The following is a 19,322-nucleotide window of genomic DNA, read 5'->3' as shown; positions in this document are numbered from 1 at the left end:
CCTCTTTGAGGTCGGGTACGATATGATGATGATGATGCCCACATAGGCAAATGTTTTAAAAAGTCTATGTATATATATGTATTATGCATTTCATATCAGTAACCCCCAGAGGCACTCTAATGTTACAGGTTGTATCTCCTCTATCTCTCTCTTTACATTACTGTTCTTGTTTATGCTTTCCTGCCTAACATACTCGGTACTTTATTCGTACTGACATCCCTTTTGCCTGGGGATGCTGCATTTTATGCCCGCAAGTCTCGATTGATAGGTTGACAGTCCTCCAGTAGGCTATCAGCTCAGCGAAGGTGTTGGTGCACTCCACTTGCTCCGGAGTTGCCTATTTGATCAGTATGCTTTGGATATGTACTGATTGGTATGGCGGGGCCCTGTCCTGACCTTTATGATTTTATGTACTCTTAGAGGCTTGTAGACAGATGTCAGGTGTATGGATACTTGTATGGCCTTGTCGGCCTATGTTTCGAGTTTACTAATGGTCATGTCGGCCTTATAGGCCCGTATGTCACATATATAAGTTTGTATATCATATTGGGTCTTCATATGTTGAGTATTCCCTTATGTTTTATTCTTGTTATCTCATGACGGGTTTTCTGGCTCATTTACTCATGATAATATGATAAGAAAGATATGTTAGGTTGGTACTCGGTTGAGTAAAGCACCGGGTACCCGTCGCGGCCCTTCGGTTTGGGTCGTGACAAAAGTGGTATCAGAGCAATTCTGTCCTAGGGAGTCTACAAGCCGTGTCTAGTAAAGTCTTGTTTATGGGTGTGTTGTGCACCACACTTATAAGCAGGAGGCTACAGGGCATTTAGGTCTGTCACTCTTTCTTCTTACTCTAGATCATGCAGTAGAGCTCAGTTGTAAGAATTCAAACTCCTAAATTCGACTTTAGTCGTAATACAACGATACCTACATCCACAAAGACAGTTGGTAAGAGATTGCATGTGGATGTTGAAGAGTTGAGTCAGAGGAACTCGATTTCACATCATGCTTATGATGAGTAAATATGAGGTCTTCAACAGATCATGTGTGTACTAAGATGTGTATGCTTCTTAATAAGGAGCCTTAAGGCACGGATATCTATTCACGAATATGGTGAAAATCTATGAGGAATTCAGAAGCTAGATACAAGTTTTAACAAGTAAAAGAAGTAAGGTGAAGAGGGGTACGAGGCACCCAGATAATGAAGATTATCAATATTTTCAAATCAGGCAGAGAAATATAAGCATTTTGGTACCTTCATCAATGACAGAGGTAAGTACAATTGGCCACACCCATCTCAGTTATGTTCTATGGGAGCTAACATATATTATTTAAGAGAAAGATGGGATATCAGGATCCAGTTGGAGTTAGAGTAACCCAAAAATTGTGGATGAGTTGTTATCATTAACTAACGTTTCCGAAAGATGGTGCAAATGTGGTAATAGATCTCCTTCTAAGATACCTAGATGGTGAACTCTAGAGTAGTACAATCAGATACGAATACTGGAATATTAAAAAAATTCAGAAGATAGGCAGTGAGATCCTAGAAGGGACAAATATTACCTTAGTATGACTCTAGCCCCGAGTAAAAAAAGAATGTTAGGCATTCCAAAGAGCCAGTGAGATGAAGCTAGGGGAGCTTAAAGGGAAAGAACTTTTTGTTGAAGTTTTCAGAATAAAGTGATCGACAAAAAAATATTATCCGGAGAATAAGAAGAAAATAAATAAAGCATCATGAGTAAGATGTGAAATAGGGGTGATAATAGTAAATCAAAATATGACACGATGACAGAGTCTATAGTCAAGTGAAGGAAAATACAAGAGGTGACAAGCCTTAAGGCAATAAAAGAGTATAAGTCATAAAGTCATATTCTTATTTCGAGAAATGAGTTGGTGACTTCAACGTGATTACCAGGAGGAAAGGTTAGACCCCAGAGTAATAAAAATCAGTATGGGCTGGTGAACAAGATAAAACCGAACATGAATTAGGGACCGGAGGATTTGATAATGGTCGACATCGTGAGAATTTCAAAGATCGTGCTCCAACAATAATAGAATAGACAACAGACGAATAACCTTTAAAGGTTATTTAGGAAGTCGCTTACCTAAAGCAAGCACTCTAAGCAGAGTTAATCTTAAGGGACTAAGTGTGCCAGTTACCGTAGGTGTCACCTTCGTGCGTAAGAAATTTAGTTATCCCTGGTACAGAAGGTTACCATAAGGTGATTAAGGTTCATTGATAATGTGAAAAGACGCCGAATATGAAAAGGTAAAACAAGTATAGGTAGATCGTCGTAGTACTAAATCTTAGTACTCCCCTGAAGGGGGGAATATGGTGTGATATGGTATTAAGTCGGAGTTAAGCGGTTCAGTTAACTATGGAATGGTAAAGGAAGAATGTGGTAAAAAGGAGAAAGGGATGATGTTGCATTTATTCAGTTCCTGCAGATATGTTGCTACTCCAGAACATTATACAAGCACGACACCGGGGAGAGGCAGTAAAAGTTTCTGGCCAGGATGTTATTGATAAATAAGTGTGAATGGACAATTGATACATCAGGAGCTAGTGGCGAGAGATAAGTTAAGACAAAGGATATATCCCAAGAGGGATTATGCAGAATATATATATATATATATATGAACCAACGAGTAATTAGTAGTTGATTCAGGAAGATCCCAGTTATGGCTAGACAAGAGGTCACGGATAAATCAATAGATCATGCAAGATAAATGTAGTGAACCGCAGCATAGTGAATTCAATCTCGCAGATACGAGATCGCAATCATTTGAAAAAAATTTCAGATAGGAGTTGAGGCAATTAAAGGTACCATTTTTAAGGTTTATAAAAATAAGAGAGAGTGCCACTAAGGAGACAATAAAAATTTGAGCTTAGAAGTAACGAGCACAAAGGCATAAATTTATGTAACTAAGGATTATTATAGGCGAGTAAGAATAACGAAAATTACCTTCGGGTGTACGATATATCAAGCTCGCAACTTTACAAGAGCCAGAAGGTCTCCCTAAGTACTATAATGAAAGACTAGCTGAGGAAATAAGGAAGAAGGTTTTCACCTAAGCATAGTGAGCTAAAGAGTAAATGATCATGTAACAATAGCCTCACTACAATATTGTATACACTCCATAAGAAAGTGGCACGTATCATGGCTAATGAATGGTAAAAAAAGCCATCAAAGGTGATGTTTGAGATCATATGAGGTACAGGAAATTATAGTATTCGTGGGCAAAATGACAAGCCAAGTATTCATGCAACAAGTGATAGAACGACCAGCAAAAGTAATTGCTTACATTTAAGGACAACTGAGAAGGCACGAAAGGAAATTTATGGTGCTAGCAAGTTAAAGGAAGGTTGCGAGTAGTATAAATAGATCGGTGTAGGTCCTAAGGTAAAGTATTGTAGAGCAACAAGGTTTTAGGTAGATAGGAGTAAGGATATGAAAAGGTGAGTGAGAAGGTGACGAGAATATGTATGTCCTCGGGATTAAACCCATCAAAACAAGGGAGCTGATGATTTCCATATGTAATAAAAAGCTCGGTACAGCCTGAATGAACACAGAGGAGTCTGAGACTAGGTGCATTTAGAAGAGATGGAATGCTGCCCTGGCGGTAGAATAAGGGTGTAATTGTGATAGATAAGAGAATGATGCTTAGGCCTTTGATTGAGTAATGATTTAACGAGAAAGGGATTTCAAAAGACGGGTCGTTACGGATGTGTATCGACTATCGATAGTTGAAAAAGTTTACTATAAAGAACAAGTATCCACTTCCAAGAATTGATGACCTGTTTGATCAACTCCAGGGTGCCAAGTATTTCTCCAAGATTTATTTACGTTCAGGGTATCATCAGGTGAGGGTTAAGGAGAAGGATATTCCAAAGACGGCCTTACGGACAAGATATGGGCACTTTGAGTTCTTAGTGATGTCGTTCGGGCTAACAAATGCCCCAGCAGCTTTTATGGATCTCATGAATACTATATTTAGGCCCTATCTTGATGTGTTCGTGATTGTATTCATTGATGACATTCTAGTATATTCTCGTTCGGAGGCGGAACATGCGGGCCACTTGCGGATAGTATTACAGATGCTTCAGGATCGTAAGTTATATGCTAAGCTCTCCAAATGTTAATTGCACGGGATTAGAATACCCCCATAAGATGAATCGCGTTGGGATGCAATGAAATACGGTTATTGGAGTATAGTATTATCCCTAGGTGGATCAGGAAAATCACTTCATATGTTCCCCGATAAGATGTGAGCCCTAGTGACAGTGTATTACGTAAGAGGTTGCAAGTTATCAGTGATAGATTATAGATCAACATTAAGGTGAATAAACAATAGATGGGTACAAGTTCCAAAGTTCGAGATGAGATTTGTTTGTTATTCTTAGATGAATAATAATGAGGAAGCACTAAAGGACTTAGATTTATACATATAGGATAAGCAGCGAGAGAGTAACCTGGAGTTGGGTAGCAAACCTCGGTAATAATAAACCGAAGTAAGTTTTATGGTATAGTATAACCTACCTAGATGTAGTAAATCCATAAGGATAGATATACAAGGCTATGAAACAAGAGATAGAAATAGTCTTAAGTTCGATAAATACCAAGCGAAAGACATCAGTACACTTATAGATGCCTAGAGGGACAGCTTGTCATAATTCTGTATATGTCATAAAGTGAGGCTTAGAGATTGGCTAAAAGATGGAGGAAAAAGAGAAGATGAGTCGCTAGGCGCTCATACAAGGACACAGTCGTACATACTGCATGACATAAGGTAGCAAATGTTACGATGTTGGAAGAATTCCGACCACATGTCATGGCATGACAAAGAGGCCTAAAAGGGGGGAATGCCCAAGCATTTGGATTTATTCACAAAACAGTTGCTTAGATGGAAAGATGAGCATTAAAGTATTCGTAAGAGCCATAGTTTATGAAACTGATAAGCGCATCAGTCAACATTCGAGGACGAATGTTCCAAAGGGGGGAATGATGTTACACCCCAAGTTTTCATACGTGAGAGTACGTCGTAAGTCATTGATGTAAGCTCGGAAATGAGATTATATTTGGAAGCAAATAAAGTAAGTTAATCATGTTACCTTGGAGGTTACAAATATTTAAGATCATGAATAACGAGTACCAAGAGGGTTGGAAATCTTAGAAGCTAAACCAATTGAAGAAAATAAGTTTCGTCAAAAGTCGACAAGTTTGGAATGTTATAACATGTACTTTGGGGTGAGACTAGGGTTCTTAACATGATAAGGAGGTTATTATATGAGTTATTTTAGTCGTATGATATTCATTTTCTACAGTTTGAAGGCAAGCAAGTTGTGGAACAAGAGTTGGCAAAGGTCATCACAAGTTACATTCATAAATTTGCTGAACTTTAGGTCAAATGTATCTGAGAATTTCTCCAAATATACTTGGAATCATGGGGTTTTCTACCTACCAAATTGAAGATCTACGAGTCTAGTTTCTAACTCATTAAACCGTTTGTCAATACGACATCAGAGTAGAGATATATTTGTGTTTTCGCGAGACCGCGCAAGCTGCTCCCAATGGGACCCACTTAGGCGGTGGTTGACCTACTTCAATTTATAAACGATTTGGACGCCTATTTTTGCTCATTTTTCAACTAATATTCGTCTCCAAACTTCTACTAACCCTCCTAAACATATACCACAAGTATTTGAAGTGATTCCAAAGTGATTACACCATATTTCAACATCAAAACTAAGTTCTAGTGAAGAACAACACCTCTTTGAGGTTATGTTGTCATTGAGGATTGTTGTGGGCTGTATTTGGATGAAATTCCAAGTTGTTGCTTCTGTCTAAGGTGAGTATAACAGCCTACTAATTGTGCTTAAGCTTTCTTGTATGTTGGTTAAGTTGTTAGGATGATAAACTACAAGATAATACTTGGATTAGCTTAAGTCACTTCTATGGTGTTGTATTGCTATTAAGGGTTGTTGTAAATTGAATATAACTTGGATTGACTTGAAGTTACTGTAGGAGGTATGTATATTGTGTTATTGCTTGTGCCTAAGGTTATCTTGATATTGATTAACTTAAATGGATGGGCTAGACATGAACTAGTGAATAAAGTTGCTAGTTGGGGATAGTTGAAGTTGTGGATTATTTTAGTTGTTATAAATAAATGGTATAAGGCTGGAATCATTGATTAATGACTTTATTATCATGTTAATGATACTTTTATGTTGAAGTAAGAAGTCTATAAGGATTGATAAGGGGTATACGGATTCCAATCGGAGATTGTCGCTCGTTGTTATGTAGTTGTGACTTGTTGTTGTTATATGGTGTCTTGATATTGATAATTATGTATTGATGGATTTCTCTGGTCATTGTTGTTTGTATATGGTTTTGGAGGAGGCCCTTGTTACAAGGGAGATGCTGCCAAAATTTACGTAAACGAGCTACTAGCTTAAGTTATAGACTTAGCCTTTGCTCAACACTGATTTTGAATCTCCTTATACTATGATAGATTGAGTTGACTTGTTTGAAGAGTTGCTTGGAAGTGATTAAGGACTCAACGGGTTTAAGGTATGTTAAGGCACTTTCTTCTTTCTTTTGGCATGATCTAAAGTGAAATGAATACGCTACTTCATAACGGATCTACTCCTAGCAACTAAGGTTGTCCATGTTGTTCTTTCCTTATAAAATTATTCTAAGCAAGTGTGTATGATCCTTGAATCCTACTAAGGTTCATATTGAGGGTATGGATGTCCATAGTGTTCTTAAGTCACTCCAAAAGGTTTAGAAGGTGATTCCATGAGTCTAGCATGCATTATATATAGTATCTATTTTACTCTACAGAGCCGCTCTATAGTCGGCCGGGTACGGCACCTATTGTGCAACCACTGATCAGTTTGGTTTACCGAGCTTGACGTGGCCGGGTACGATTCTACCGAACCTTATGATGGTCGGGTACACTTTTACCAAGTCCTCTTTGAGGCCGAGTACGATATGATGATGATGCCCACAAAGGCAAATATTTTAAAAAGTTTATGTATATATATGTATTATGCATTTCATATTAGTAACCCCCAGAGGCACTCTAATGTTACAGGTTGTATCTCCTCTATCTCTCTCTTTACATTACTGTTCTTGTTTATGCTTTCCTGCCTAACATACTCGGTACTTTATTCGTACTGACGTCCCTTTTGCCTAGGGACGCTGCATTTCATGCCCGCAGGTCTCGATTGATAGGTTGGCAGTCCTCCAGTAGGCTATCAGCTCAGCGAAGGTGTTGGTGCACTCCACTCCGGAGTTGCCTATTTGGTCAGTATGCTTTGGATATGTATTGATTGGTATGGCGGGGCCCTGTCCCGACCTTTATGATTTTATGTACTCTTAGAGGCTTGTAGACAAATGTCAGGTGTATGGATACTTGTATGGCCTTGTCGGCCTATGTTTCGAGTTTACTAATGGTCATGTCGGCCTTATAGCCCCGTATGTCACATATATAAGTTTGTGTATCATATTGGGTCTTCATATGTTGAGTATTCCCTTATGTTTTATTCTTGTTATCTCATGACGGGTTTTTTTGGCTTATTTACTCATGATAATATGATAAGAAAGATATGTTACGTTGGTACTCGGTTGAGTAAAGCACCGGGTGCCCGTCGCGGCCCTTCGGTTTGGGTCGTGACATGGCGATCAAGAAAACCAATAACACTGTGGTTCCTCTGATCTTATCTGAAATTTACCGAGCCTTGACTATCTGTCGGGAAGGAGGAAAGTTCTTCTAAGGCTGCAATCTACTACTACAGTTATGGATGCAAGAACATCTCTGCCATCGAGTGGGGTATATGAATTACGGTTTGACCTGTTTGAGTTGCATTGAAGAGTTTGAAAGCCGAGTGGCAGGTATTGAATTCCCCAAAAGTACTGAAGCCTTGCTTGCACATTTGAGATCCTTGACTGACTATAACATTGAGTGGGAATTCGGACGGCTTCCTGCCACCGAAGCAGTGTACATGTCAGCTGAAGTGTGTTACCTCCTCCTGATGGGCATCCGGAGCATCCAGCCTTATGCTCCACACAGGGTTTTGCGCCAATTAGGAAGGTTTCAAACTGTCCCCAATGATGAAGATTTGAGTAAACATGTCATTAAATTGGGCCCGAAAGCCACATTTCCAGAAGGGAAAATTCGCCAAGTATGGAATGAATGTAGATTTCTTGAACCTAAGACCATGGTGCGAGATCTAGCCAGAGGTGAAGTGGACCCTAAGTATATTGTCTGGTTCGGCAAAAGATTCCAGATTTCTGAAAGGCCCGCAAAGAGACCCCATGTCCAACAGTTCACCGATGGGGCCCAGGTGCAGTGGGACTGGTTGACCAAAGAAAACGGGTACAAGGCCAAAATAAGCTAGTTGGAAAGGCGAGTCATGGAGCTTCAGTTTGAAAATGACGTTCAAGCCGCTGCAGATGAGGGAGAAAAGAAAAAACTAACTCAGGAAAATGAGGCCCTCAAAGCTCAGATCTGGAAGATGAAAATAGCTGCCAGAAACCCGAAAAGAAGTCGGGCTAACGAAAGACTTATAAGCGGTCTTAAAAAGAAAGCCCTCGAATGTCAAGAAGACCTAGAAAAGTCTGAAGCTAGTCTAGCGAAAATCCGGGAACAATGGACAAAGAAGGTAGAAGAGCGGACACGGTATGTGAAACAAATGAAGAGGAACTATGAAGGGACTACAACTATCCTAAGAAGAAAGGTAACCACTCTCGAGATCGAGGCAGCCAAGCAGGATAAAGATTTCAAAGCCGATAGAGAATACTGTTATGATTTGATGGCTAAAATGGAGGAAGGAATGCAACAGTTGCAAGATCAAAACCTTCATGACTCTCAAGTGTTGGAAGCCCAGAATCAGCAGATAGGGCGAATGCTTCAGGAAAAAGGCAGAATTAGAGAAAGGATCAGAACCATCGCTGAATACATTACCATGAAATGCCAAGCATGCGAAGACATGACTCGTACCACCTTTTTTGCTGCAGTGACGACTTTTGTCCGCCAAGTTATGCATGATTTGGAGCGACTGCAAGGGGATCTCGCATTTAGGCCCTCGGCGAGACCGAATGATGTCCCGCGGGCACCAGGAGCATTAATGTATTCTTGATTTTACTGGAGTCTGTATCTTTCTTTTCTGTTGAAGTCTGTTAGTTTATTTTCGATTCGGTATTTTTCTTTTTGTCAGAGTCTGTGAGTCTGTATTGTCATCGTGTTTTTGGAGTCTGTTGTTTTCCTTTTTGAGTCTTTTAGCTTTAAATCATTGTAACCCAAAGTATTTCCTTTTTTTTTGAAGAATTGAAAATTCCAAAATATTCTATTATTTATTTTTACATTTTAACGCCCCCAGAACTACGCTTGGTCTGATTCATGAGGAGTCATGATACGTAGGCAATCTACATAGGATTCGATCATAACCCAACAAAAAGAGAGAAGAAGAGAGAAGATAAAGAATAACCAAAAGAATAAAAATGTTGAGAGAGAGAGTGGAATTGGAAAAAATAAAAAAAAAAAAGTAGTAAGTAAAGCTGGGATGAAACATGCAACTGTTGCAAAACATGTAGAAACACATTTAATTGTATAGGTGTATCACACCCCAACATGTGATTACCTATCTGTTATTTGTTTCAAACTAACCGTTTGCTGCTGTAATCAATTCGGGTTTTTATAGAACGGTGGTTGGTTTTTGCGGTAACCTGGCTTCACACCCATACTTTACTAGATCAAAAAGGAGCGTCGAAATGTCTTCAGAAATGACTCTGCCAACAATTCCCATCATGGATGACAGTCCTATCTCAGGCATCCCGACCTCAAAATCGGCAGGTGCCGAAGAAAACAGAATCATGCATTTTCGGGTTATGGAAATGTGGGACGCTTGGGCAAATGGAAGAGAGCCACCAAGCTCCATCCCGGGATTCCTTGAACTTTTTCCTAGAGCAAGTGGTACTTTCACTGTTCCGATCAGTCACCCAAATACCCCATTAGGACACACAACTATTTCAGCTCATTTTGTGGGAACACCTTCTGAGGTTCGCCCCAGGTGTCAATGTTCGGTGTAGCTTCGAATATCTTCACCACTCCCCCATGCTCAACCACAGCACAACCTACACTACCGAGGCCCAATTTTGACCCCTCAGCTTTCACCTTCCAAACACCCACCTTCCAAATGGAACCTCCTCAGTTTACCACTTATACTTACTCTCAGCCACCCCAATTTGAGTTCTCTATGGGGCAAGAAAAGACCGCCAAAACTCCTGAGCAAGAAGAGATTGTGAGGAAGTTGAAAAGTATGGAACAGAGTCTCAAAAGCATACAAGGCCTGAGTGGACAGAAAAGTGTATCATATGCCGACTTGTGCATGTTTCCCCATGTGCACCTACCATTGGGATTCAAAACCCCAAAATTTAAGAAGTACGATGGGCACGGTGATCCTATTGCTCATCTCAAGAAATATTGCAATCAATTGCGAGGGGCCGGTGGAAAGTAAGAACTGCTCATGGCCTATTTCGGAGAAAGTCTGGTTGGCATCGCTTATGAGTGGTATATGGACCAGGATATATCCCGCTGGCACATCTGGGATGATCTTGCTAGAGACTTCGTTAGACAGTTCCAGTACAACATTGATATTGCTCCAGATAGGAACTCGTTGACGAACTTGAAAAAGAAATCCTCGGAAAGCTTTCGGGAGTACATAGTTAAATGGCGAGAGCAGGAATCTAGGGTAAAACCTCCGATGGATAAGGTCGAAATGGTCACAGTTTTCTTACAAGCTCAGGAAGCCGACTACTTCCAAAATATGATGTCCGCCATAGGTAAACCATTCGCTGAAGCCATCAAGATTGGCGAAATGGTTGAAAACGGGTCGAATTCTAAGCCAATCCGCTATCAAAGCTACTTCCCAAGCCATTCAGGGTGGGTCCGGAGGAATAGCAAAAGGCAATAAAAAGGAAGAAACATCCATGGCAGCGTCGGGTACAAGAAAACACCGTATTCCCAGATCCCTTCTCCCAGAAAGGACCCCGCAGCACTATTACCCCCACCAAGACATGGCCTATGCTCCTCATCCATACACAGTCATGAATGCTCAATCTTATGTCCGCCCACAGCAACAAGCCAACCGTAACCAAGCTCTATTTCCTAGAAACCAGCCTCCTTACCAAAACCACTACAACCCCCGTCCTCTACAAAACACTTTTCCCCCTCGTGAGCCACCTAGAAGGCCAAATTTCACACCAATAGGCGAATCCTACTCCAGTCTGTTTCCAAAGCTTGTCCAAATGGGTATGCTCCAGCAGGTTCCTCAAACCAGGCAAAACCCAACATCACCCGCTTATAGAGCCGGTACCCGATGCGGCTATCACTCAGGGGCAGAAGGGCATGACACGGATGACTGTTGGACTCTGAAGAGAGCCGTGGAAAACTTGATAGAACAAAGGAAGATAGTGCTAAGGGATGAAGATATTCCAATGTGACTAACAACCCGCTGCCGGCCCACAACAACGGGCCGGTAATCGGAATGATTTGTGAGGATAAGGAATTTGACCCGGCATTGAAGGCCATCATTGCCATTGCTGACGTAGAAAAGAAACCAAAAGCTGCCCCGAAGCAAGACAAGGGGAAGAAAAAGAACAAAACCACCCCTCCAAAATCAGAGAAGAAAGTTAAAGCGGGGATTGGGGCAACACCTCCCAAAGATGTTGTTCTCTATGTGCCTCGGGGCCACAAAGAAAAACAGATGACTTTGAGTCCTCCTAGGAGATTCGAGTTGAACAAGGCAGCCCAAATGTATGTGCCCAAAGGAGCCTATGTGATGCGGGGGCCAATTAATCCACCAAGGCTGAGTGAGCCCGTGGTTAATGGACGCACGCCGCAGAGGCCCATGACAAATCCTACTGTTGTGCCCTAGAACTACAACAAAACGGTGGTGACCTATAAGGGCAAAGTCATCTCAGGAGAAGTTCAAGAAAATAACCCCGTTGAAAAGTATTCTAACTTGGAAGAGGTGAACAATGCCACTCAAAAGCGCTTCCCATCTAAGAGGCCCGTGAGTACCGAAGAAGTGGAGACTTTCTTTCAAAAGATGAAAATGGCGGATTATGAGGTGATCAATCAGCTTCAAAAATTTCCCGAACAAGTCTCCTTGTTGGCTTTGCTGATGAACTCCACCGAACATCAGAAGGTATTGATCAAGACCCTTAACGAAGCATATGTTCCTATTGAGACTTCTGTAGAACAGTTGGAGAGGATTGCAGAAAGTTTTTTTGCAATTAACTAGATTTCCTTCAGCAAAAATGACTTGCCCCCAGAAGGGGCCGCGCATAACAAAGCCTTGCACTTGACAGTCATATGCGAAGGGTACTATGTGAAAAGGGTTATGTTGGACGGAGGCTCTGGGGTAGACATCTGTCCACTCTCAACTCTACAACGCATGGAAATCGGGACCAAAATAATTCGACCCAACAATGTTTGTGTACGGGATTTTGATGGTATAAAAAGGGACACAATTGGAGAGATCGATCTGATTCTGACCATCGGCCCAGTAGACTTTGAAGTAACCTTCCAGGTTCTGGACATGGACATATCCTGCAATTTTCTCTTGGGAAGGCCATGGATTCATGCAGCGGGGGCTGTACCCTCTAGCCTCCATCAGATGGTAAAATTTGAAAATGAAGATCAAGAGATTATGGTCCATGGGGAAGACGAGCAATCAATTTATCGGGACCCATCAGTCCCATGCCTTGAAGTGAGAGAGGGGAGTGAGCACATAGTTTACCAAGCCTTTGAAATTGTGGTCGCAGACCAGTACGAAGAGGGAAACCCTTGCCCTCAACCCTTTGTTTCTAATGCATCAATCATGGTGGCCAAAGAAATGATCAGATATGGCTTCAAACCAGGGAAGGGGCTCGAGAAATCATTGCAAGGAATAACTGAACCTGTCACCCTGACCGCCAGTGAAAAGTTCTTTGGGATAGGCTTCCGACCCACTCTAGCTGATGTAAAATGGGCAAATGATTGAAAGGATGATGGTTGGGTCTTGCCTCAGCCGGTGCCGCATCTGTATAGAACATTTGTTAAGCCAAAATACCATGAGGAAGAAGAACATGAGGTCTTCACGGCCAAAGAGATTGAAGAGATCTGTGGGGCGATGAGGAAGATACTGTATGAAGCCCACATAGTTCAGCCAGGGGAAGGCTCAAGCACCGCTGAGGTGCTGTATATTGGACCTAACGCCAAGCTTCAGAATTGGAAGGCTACGCCATTCCCGATCAGGCGAGAGTCCCGGTAGACCTGTCCTGCCACCTTTTCTGCATCACGAGTTATTTCAGGGTGCGGATGTTTCCTTTAGCTTCTTGTCTTTTAATTTTCTGATGTAAACCCTATTATCTTCAAATTCCAAGATATGAAATCAATATTTCATCGTTCATCTTTCTTTATTCTTTCTGATTTTGTCATTTTCTCTTTTCTTTCAGTTCTAATAATACGGCTTTAAATAACATGACATGCTTGCAGACTTCATGCCCAGATCCAAACATGCTGTCTAATTGCGAAATAATGAACCAAGAGCCGAAATACGATGAAGAGGAGGCTTTTAGGAAAATAAATCGAGAATTGGAACAATTTGAGAATAAACCTAAGCTGAACTTAAATGATACTGAACCGGTTAATTTGGGTAGTTCTGAAGAAATCAAGGAAACCAAGATAAGCATTTTCACAGACGAAAAAACTCGAGACGCATTAATCCAACTCTTATTTGAGTTCAAAGATGTGTTTGCTTGGTCATATGACGATATGTCAGGGCTGAGTGTTGATTTGGTGGTTCACAAGTTGCCAACATACCCTGATTGTCCCCCAGTCCAGCAAAAGTAGAGGAAGTTCAAAACTGATATCAGTGATAAGATCAAAGAAGAGGTCATGAAACAGTTGAAAGCGGGGGTGATCCGAGTGGTCCGGTACACCACATGGTTAGCTAATGTAGTCCTAGTGCCAAAGAAAGACGGAAAGACTCGGGTATATGTGGATTACAGAGATTTAAACAAGGCAAGTCCCAAAGATAACTTCCCTTTGCCGAACATCCACATCCTTGTTAATAACTGCACCAAGCATGAGATACAGTCCTTCGTGGATTGTTACGCAGGATATCACCAGGTGTTGATGGATGAAGAAGATGCAGAGAAGACAGATTTTACCACACCTTGGGGTACATACTATTACAGGGTCATTCCATTTGGTCTCAAGAACGCCGGGGCAACCTATATAAGGGACATGACAGCCATTTTTCATGATATGATGCACCGAGAGATAGAGGTGTATGTGGACGATGTAATCATCAAATCCAAAACCCAAGACGACCACGTTCGGGACTTGAGAAAGTTTTTTGAGCGGCTGCGCAAATATGATTTGAAGTTGAACCCAACCAAATGTGCATTTGGGGTACCATCCGCCAAACTCTTGGGATTCATCGTCAGTCGGAGGGGCATCGAGTTAGACCCAACAAAGATAAAGTTTATTCGAGATTTGCCTCCTCCAAAAACCAAGAAGGATGTTATGAGTCTGTTGGGTAGATTGAACTACATCAGCTGATTCATTACCCAGTTGACATCCACATGTGAACCCATATTCAAATTGCTGAAGAAAGACGCAGCAGTCAAGTGGACAGATGAATGTCAAGGAGCTTTTGATAAAATCAAGGAATATCTGTCAAATCCGCTAGTCTTGGTCCTACCTGAGCTAGGGAGGCCCTTGTTCTTGTACCTGACAGTCTTGGAAAATTCTTTCGGCTACGTCCTCGGGCAACACGATGTGACCGGAAAGAGAGAGCAGGCTATTTACTATCTGAGCAAGAAATTCACCAGTTATGAGTCCAAATACACTTTGTTGGAAAGGACCTGCTACGCTTGGGTCGCTCAGAAGTTGAGGCATTATTTGCAAGCCTACACCACTTACCTCATAACCAGGTTGGATCCTTTAAAATACATATTCCAGAAGCCAATACCCACTGAGAGACTAGCAAAGTGGCAGATCCTGCTTACGGAATTTGACATAGTATATGTCACTCGCACGACAATGAAAGCCCAAGCGTTAGCAGATCATTTGGCTAAAAATCCGGTCGATGATGAATACCAACCTTTGAATACTTACTTCCCGGATGAAGAGGTAAACTCAGTTGTGGCAATATCCGAAGACATCAATTCTTGGAAAATGTTCTTCGATGGAGCGGTAAACGCAAAAAGTGTCGGAATTGGGGCGATCTTGATCTCGCCCACCGGTCAGCATTACCCGGCCACCGCTAGGCTTCGGTTTTTCTGCACTAACAATATTGCCGAGTACGAAGCTTGCATTATGGGCATGAACATGGCAATCGACCAAGATGTTGAAGAATTGTTAATCATGGGAGACTCAGATTTGATTATCCGACAAGCTCAAGGAGAATGGGAAACCCGAGACGTCAAGCTCATTCCTTATAGGCAACATGTGGAAGAACTTGGCAAACGATTCAAGTCAATAGAGTTCAGGTACATTCCTCGCTGCCACAATAAACTAGCTGATACACTTGCCACTTTAGCCTCAATGTTGCCATACCCAGGCAATGCCTACATTGATCCATTGGAAATCCAAATTCGGGAAAGGCATGGTTATTGTAATACGGCTGAAACAGTACCAAATACCCAACCATGGTATCATGACAACAAAAGGTTTTTGAAAATGCAAGAATATCCCGAGCAAGCCAGTGGAGACCAAAAGAGAACCATTAGGCGGCACGCGAGTGGTTTCTTTTTGAGTGATGATGTCTTGTACAAGAGAACTCCGGACCTCAACTTGTTGAGATGTGTTGACACAAAAGAGGTTGGAAGAATTATGCATGAGGTACACGAGGGAGTATGCAGACCCCACATGAACGGGCATGTCTTAGCAAAGAAAATCCTTCGAGCGAGATATTACTGGATGACCATGAAAAAGGACTGTTTCAGCTTTGTCTGGAAGTGTCATCAGTGTCAGGTGCACGGTGATTTGATTCATGCACCTCCCACAGAACTACATCCCATGTCAGCACCTTGGCCATTTGTTGCCTGGGGTATGGACGTCATTGGGCCAATCGAGCCTAAAGCCTCAAATGGGCACAGATTCATACTAGTTGCCATTGACTACTTCACGAAATGGGTTGAAGCCATCACTCTCAAATCTGTCACTAAGAAAGCTGTGGTGGATTTCGTGCACTCCAATCTTATCTGCCGTTTTGGCATTCCTGCAACTATTATCACAGACAATGCTACAAACTTGAATAGTCATTTGATAGGAGAGATATGAGAACGATTCAAGATAACACACCAGAACTCTACTCCTTATCGGCCCAAAGCCAATGGTGCCGCTGAAGCAGCAAACAAAAACATCAAAAAGATTTTGAGAAAGATGATTCAAAGTTCCAGGCAATGGCATAAAAAGTTACCGTTTGCATTGTTGGGATATCGCACTACCGTGCACACGTCAATTGGAGCCACCCCGTATCTTTTGGTTTATGACACTGAAGCCGTAATACCCTCGAAGATTGAAATCCCCTCTCTCCGAATCATCGTTGAAGCTGAAATTGAAGACAGTGAGTGGGTCAAAACCCGGCTGGAACAGTTAACCTTGATCGATGAAAAGTGAATGGCCGCAGTCTTCCACGGGCTGTTGTACCAACAAAGAATGGCCCGTGCCTACAACAAGAAAGTGCGGCCTAGAAATTTCGAAGTAGGGCAACTCGTGTTAAGGCGCATCCTTTCCCATTACCAGGAAGCAAAAGGAAAATTTGCTCCTAATTGGAAGGGCCCATACATCATCAGAAAGATATTGCCAAAAGGGGCATTGTATTTGGGCGATATCGAAGGGAATAATCCTGAAGCAGCTGTAAATGCGGATGCAGTCAAGAGGTAGTATGTTTAGCTTTTCTGCAGTGACAACTTTGTCCGTTTGGGATGACGAAGGCTATCATTCTCGCTACCCAAACACTCCCCACCCTTTGCAAACCCATTAAAGCCGGTTACTCTTCTTTGATTACCCTCTTGGGAACCGTAAAGTGTAAAAAAAAAAAGCAAAAGCAAAAAACAACAAAACAAATGTTTCCCTGAACTACGTTTGACTTGATTCCAAAAGGATACGTAGGCAGCCTCTCCCTGGGGTTCAGTCACACCAAAACAAAAATCCAATTTTCCCCAAAAGTGAAACTGGGGCAGATGTTATAATGGTTTGGCAATGAGCCTACCTAAACGGTTCCAAAGTTGTAATTTCATCCAGATTCATTTTACCCAAACCTTGTTCAAGTCCTTCTGATCAATCACCAAAGGCGTCAGAATTAGAAAACACAACTATTTGGATCCGATGCAATCGGACAAGGGAAATAAAATGAGAGAGTCTTATTGGTGAAAACCTACACGGGCACCATGAGGCGATGGTAAGCAGAGAAATGAAAAATGAAAGTCTTGTTAGTGAAAACTCATAAAGAGCACTATAAGGCGACGGTGAGAAGAGAAATGAGAGAGGTCGATTGGCGAAAACCCGCAAAGGGCACCGTTGATCAAAAAGAAGAAATCCCTCACCACCATTAGTGTTGAAAGAGTCCTGGAAAGGTTTCTCAGTTTAAAAACACGGGTCGTAATGGGTATGTGAGAAGTTGGATAGTTGTGCGGATCGGACATCCAATCCAAGAAGCATGTCATTTCTATTGGTCTGCATGCACCCCAGATAAGTCCGTCCTTCCTCCCCGAAAGGGACACTTCTTTCTAAATTCATTTTCTTGCCTTTTGCTTACTTTTTCTTGAATCCCTTTCGGTCTAACTCTGTTTCCGAAACTAATACAAAGAAAAGGTGGAAAGATTGGCTTTACAGGGTCCTACCTAACAGAAGATGAAGAAAAGTACCCAGCCTCAGCGGGTGCATCAAGTCGATCCCGACTGGCCATGATGGCTGATGCTTTGAAATCAAATTTATCGAAAAGGAAAAGAAATCCAAAGGCAAAAGCCTAAAGGTAGAATAAAGTGAAAGGGTCGAAGCCCCACGTGGGTAAGCCGTCATGAAATCTTAAAAGCTAAGTCCCTCGGTTTGAAAAATAGATCAATCTTCAGAAAACCACTAAACAACAGAGGTTCTCATCAAAAGAGTTGGGCCGAGATCAAGTGATCAATGCAATCAAGGCCACAAAAACTGACCACCGTTTCAAACTAACAATTGTTCTTTGTTTGAAAAAAAATTGAAACAGGTGCAATCCAGAGCAACCGTGCAAGAAGCGGGTGCAACCGAAAAGGAAAAGATGCGCAAAAGCTAGAAACAACTTTGCAGCAAATAATCAATCCAAAAAGTGAAGTTTCCTCCAAGTTCTTTCCTGCATTTTATAAAAAAAATGAAATGAAAATGAAAAAGAAAGAAAAAGAAGAAAATCCAAACAAAATGATAGCTTAGATTCCCAACCTCAATATGTTACCCTTTTGCCAACATTAGGGCTCCAATCCCTGAGTTGAGTTTTTTAGACATAGGGCCTCCATTCCCTAGTCGCCTTTTGCCAACATTAGGGCTCCAATCCCTGAGTTGAGCCTTTTAGACATAGGGCCTCCATTCCCTAGTCGCCTTTTTGCCAACATTAGGGCTCCAATCCCTGAGTTGAGCCTTTTTAGACATAGGGCCTCCATTCCCTAGTCGCCTTTTTGCCAACATTAGGGCTCCAATCCCTGAGTTGAGCCTTTTAGACATAGGGCCTCCATTCCCTAGTCGCTTTTTGCCGACATTAGGGCTCCAATCCCTGAGTTGAGCCTTTTTAGACATAGTGCCTCCATTCCCTAGTCGCCCTTTTTGCCAACATTAGGGCTCTAATCCCTGAGTTTAGCCTTTTAGACATAGGGCCTCCATTCCCTAGTCGCCTTTTGCCAATATTAGGACTCCAATCCCTGAGTTGAGCTTTTTAGACATAGGGCCTCCATTCCCTATTCGCCTTTTTGCCAACATTAGGGCTCCAATCCCTGAGTTGAGCCTTTTTAGACATAGGGCCTCCATTCCCTAGTCTCCTTTTTGCCAACATTAGGGCTCCAATCCCTGAGTTGAGCCTTTTAGACATAGGGCCTCCATTCCTTAGTCGCTTTTGCCGACATTAGGGCTCCAATCCCTGAGTTGAGCCTTTTTAGACATAGTGCCTCCATTCCCTAGTCGCCTTTTTTGCCAACATTAGGGCTCTAATCCCTGAGTTTAGCCTTTTAGACATAGGGCCTCCATTCCCTAGTCGCCTTTTGCCAATATTAGGACTCCAATCCCTGAGTTGA

General features: G+C 41.9%; 2 protein-coding genes across 2 annotated transcripts; both read left to right on the top strand.

The window, feature by feature from the left end:
* Window positions 1-8,422: 8,422 nt before the first annotated feature.
* LOC138868769 (uncharacterized) lies at window positions 8,423-9,148 on the top strand. Its single transcript, XM_070146341.1, has one exon. The coding sequence runs from the start codon at window positions 8,423-8,425 to the stop codon at window positions 9,146-9,148; it is 726 nt and encodes a 241-aa protein (XP_070002442.1).
* A 5,042-nt stretch (window positions 9,149-14,190) lies between these two features.
* LOC138868768 (uncharacterized) lies at window positions 14,191-16,950 on the top strand. The gene is made up of 3 exons (XM_070146340.1): window positions 14,191-14,358; window positions 14,632-15,903; window positions 16,810-16,950. The coding sequence occupies exons 1-3, from the start codon at window positions 14,191-14,193 to the stop codon at window positions 16,948-16,950; spliced, it is 1,581 nt and encodes a 526-aa protein (XP_070002441.1).
* The last annotated feature ends 2,372 nt before the right edge of the window (window positions 16,951-19,322 follow it).

Source organism: Nicotiana sylvestris, chromosome 5 (genome assembly GCF_000393655.2).
Source record: "Nicotiana sylvestris chromosome 5, ASM39365v2, whole genome shotgun sequence".
NCBI lineage: Eukaryota > Viridiplantae > Streptophyta > Magnoliopsida > Solanales > Solanaceae > Nicotiana > Nicotiana sylvestris.
This window is presented reverse-complemented; position numbering and strand designations above follow the sequence as displayed.

What these genes read in the sequence shown, in the direction of transcription:
- LOC138868769 (XM_070146341.1), top strand. Translation starts at nt 8,423, where the DNA reads ATGGAGCTTCAGTTTGAAAATGACGTTCAAGCCGCTGCAGATGAGGGA.
- LOC138868768 (XM_070146340.1), top strand. Translation starts at nt 14,191, where the DNA reads ATGGATGAAGAAGATGCAGAGAAGACAGATTTTACCACACCTTGGGGT. An exon ending in TAGAGGTGTATGTGGACGAT is followed by an intron (nt 14,359 to 14,631) that starts GTAATCATCAAA and finishes TTCATTACCCAG; the next exon opens with TTGACATCCACATGTGAACC. An exon ending in TTGGAAGAATTATGCATGAG is followed by an intron (nt 15,904 to 16,809) that starts GTACACGAGGGA and finishes TCCCATTACCAG; the next exon opens with GAAGCAAAAGGAAAATTTGC.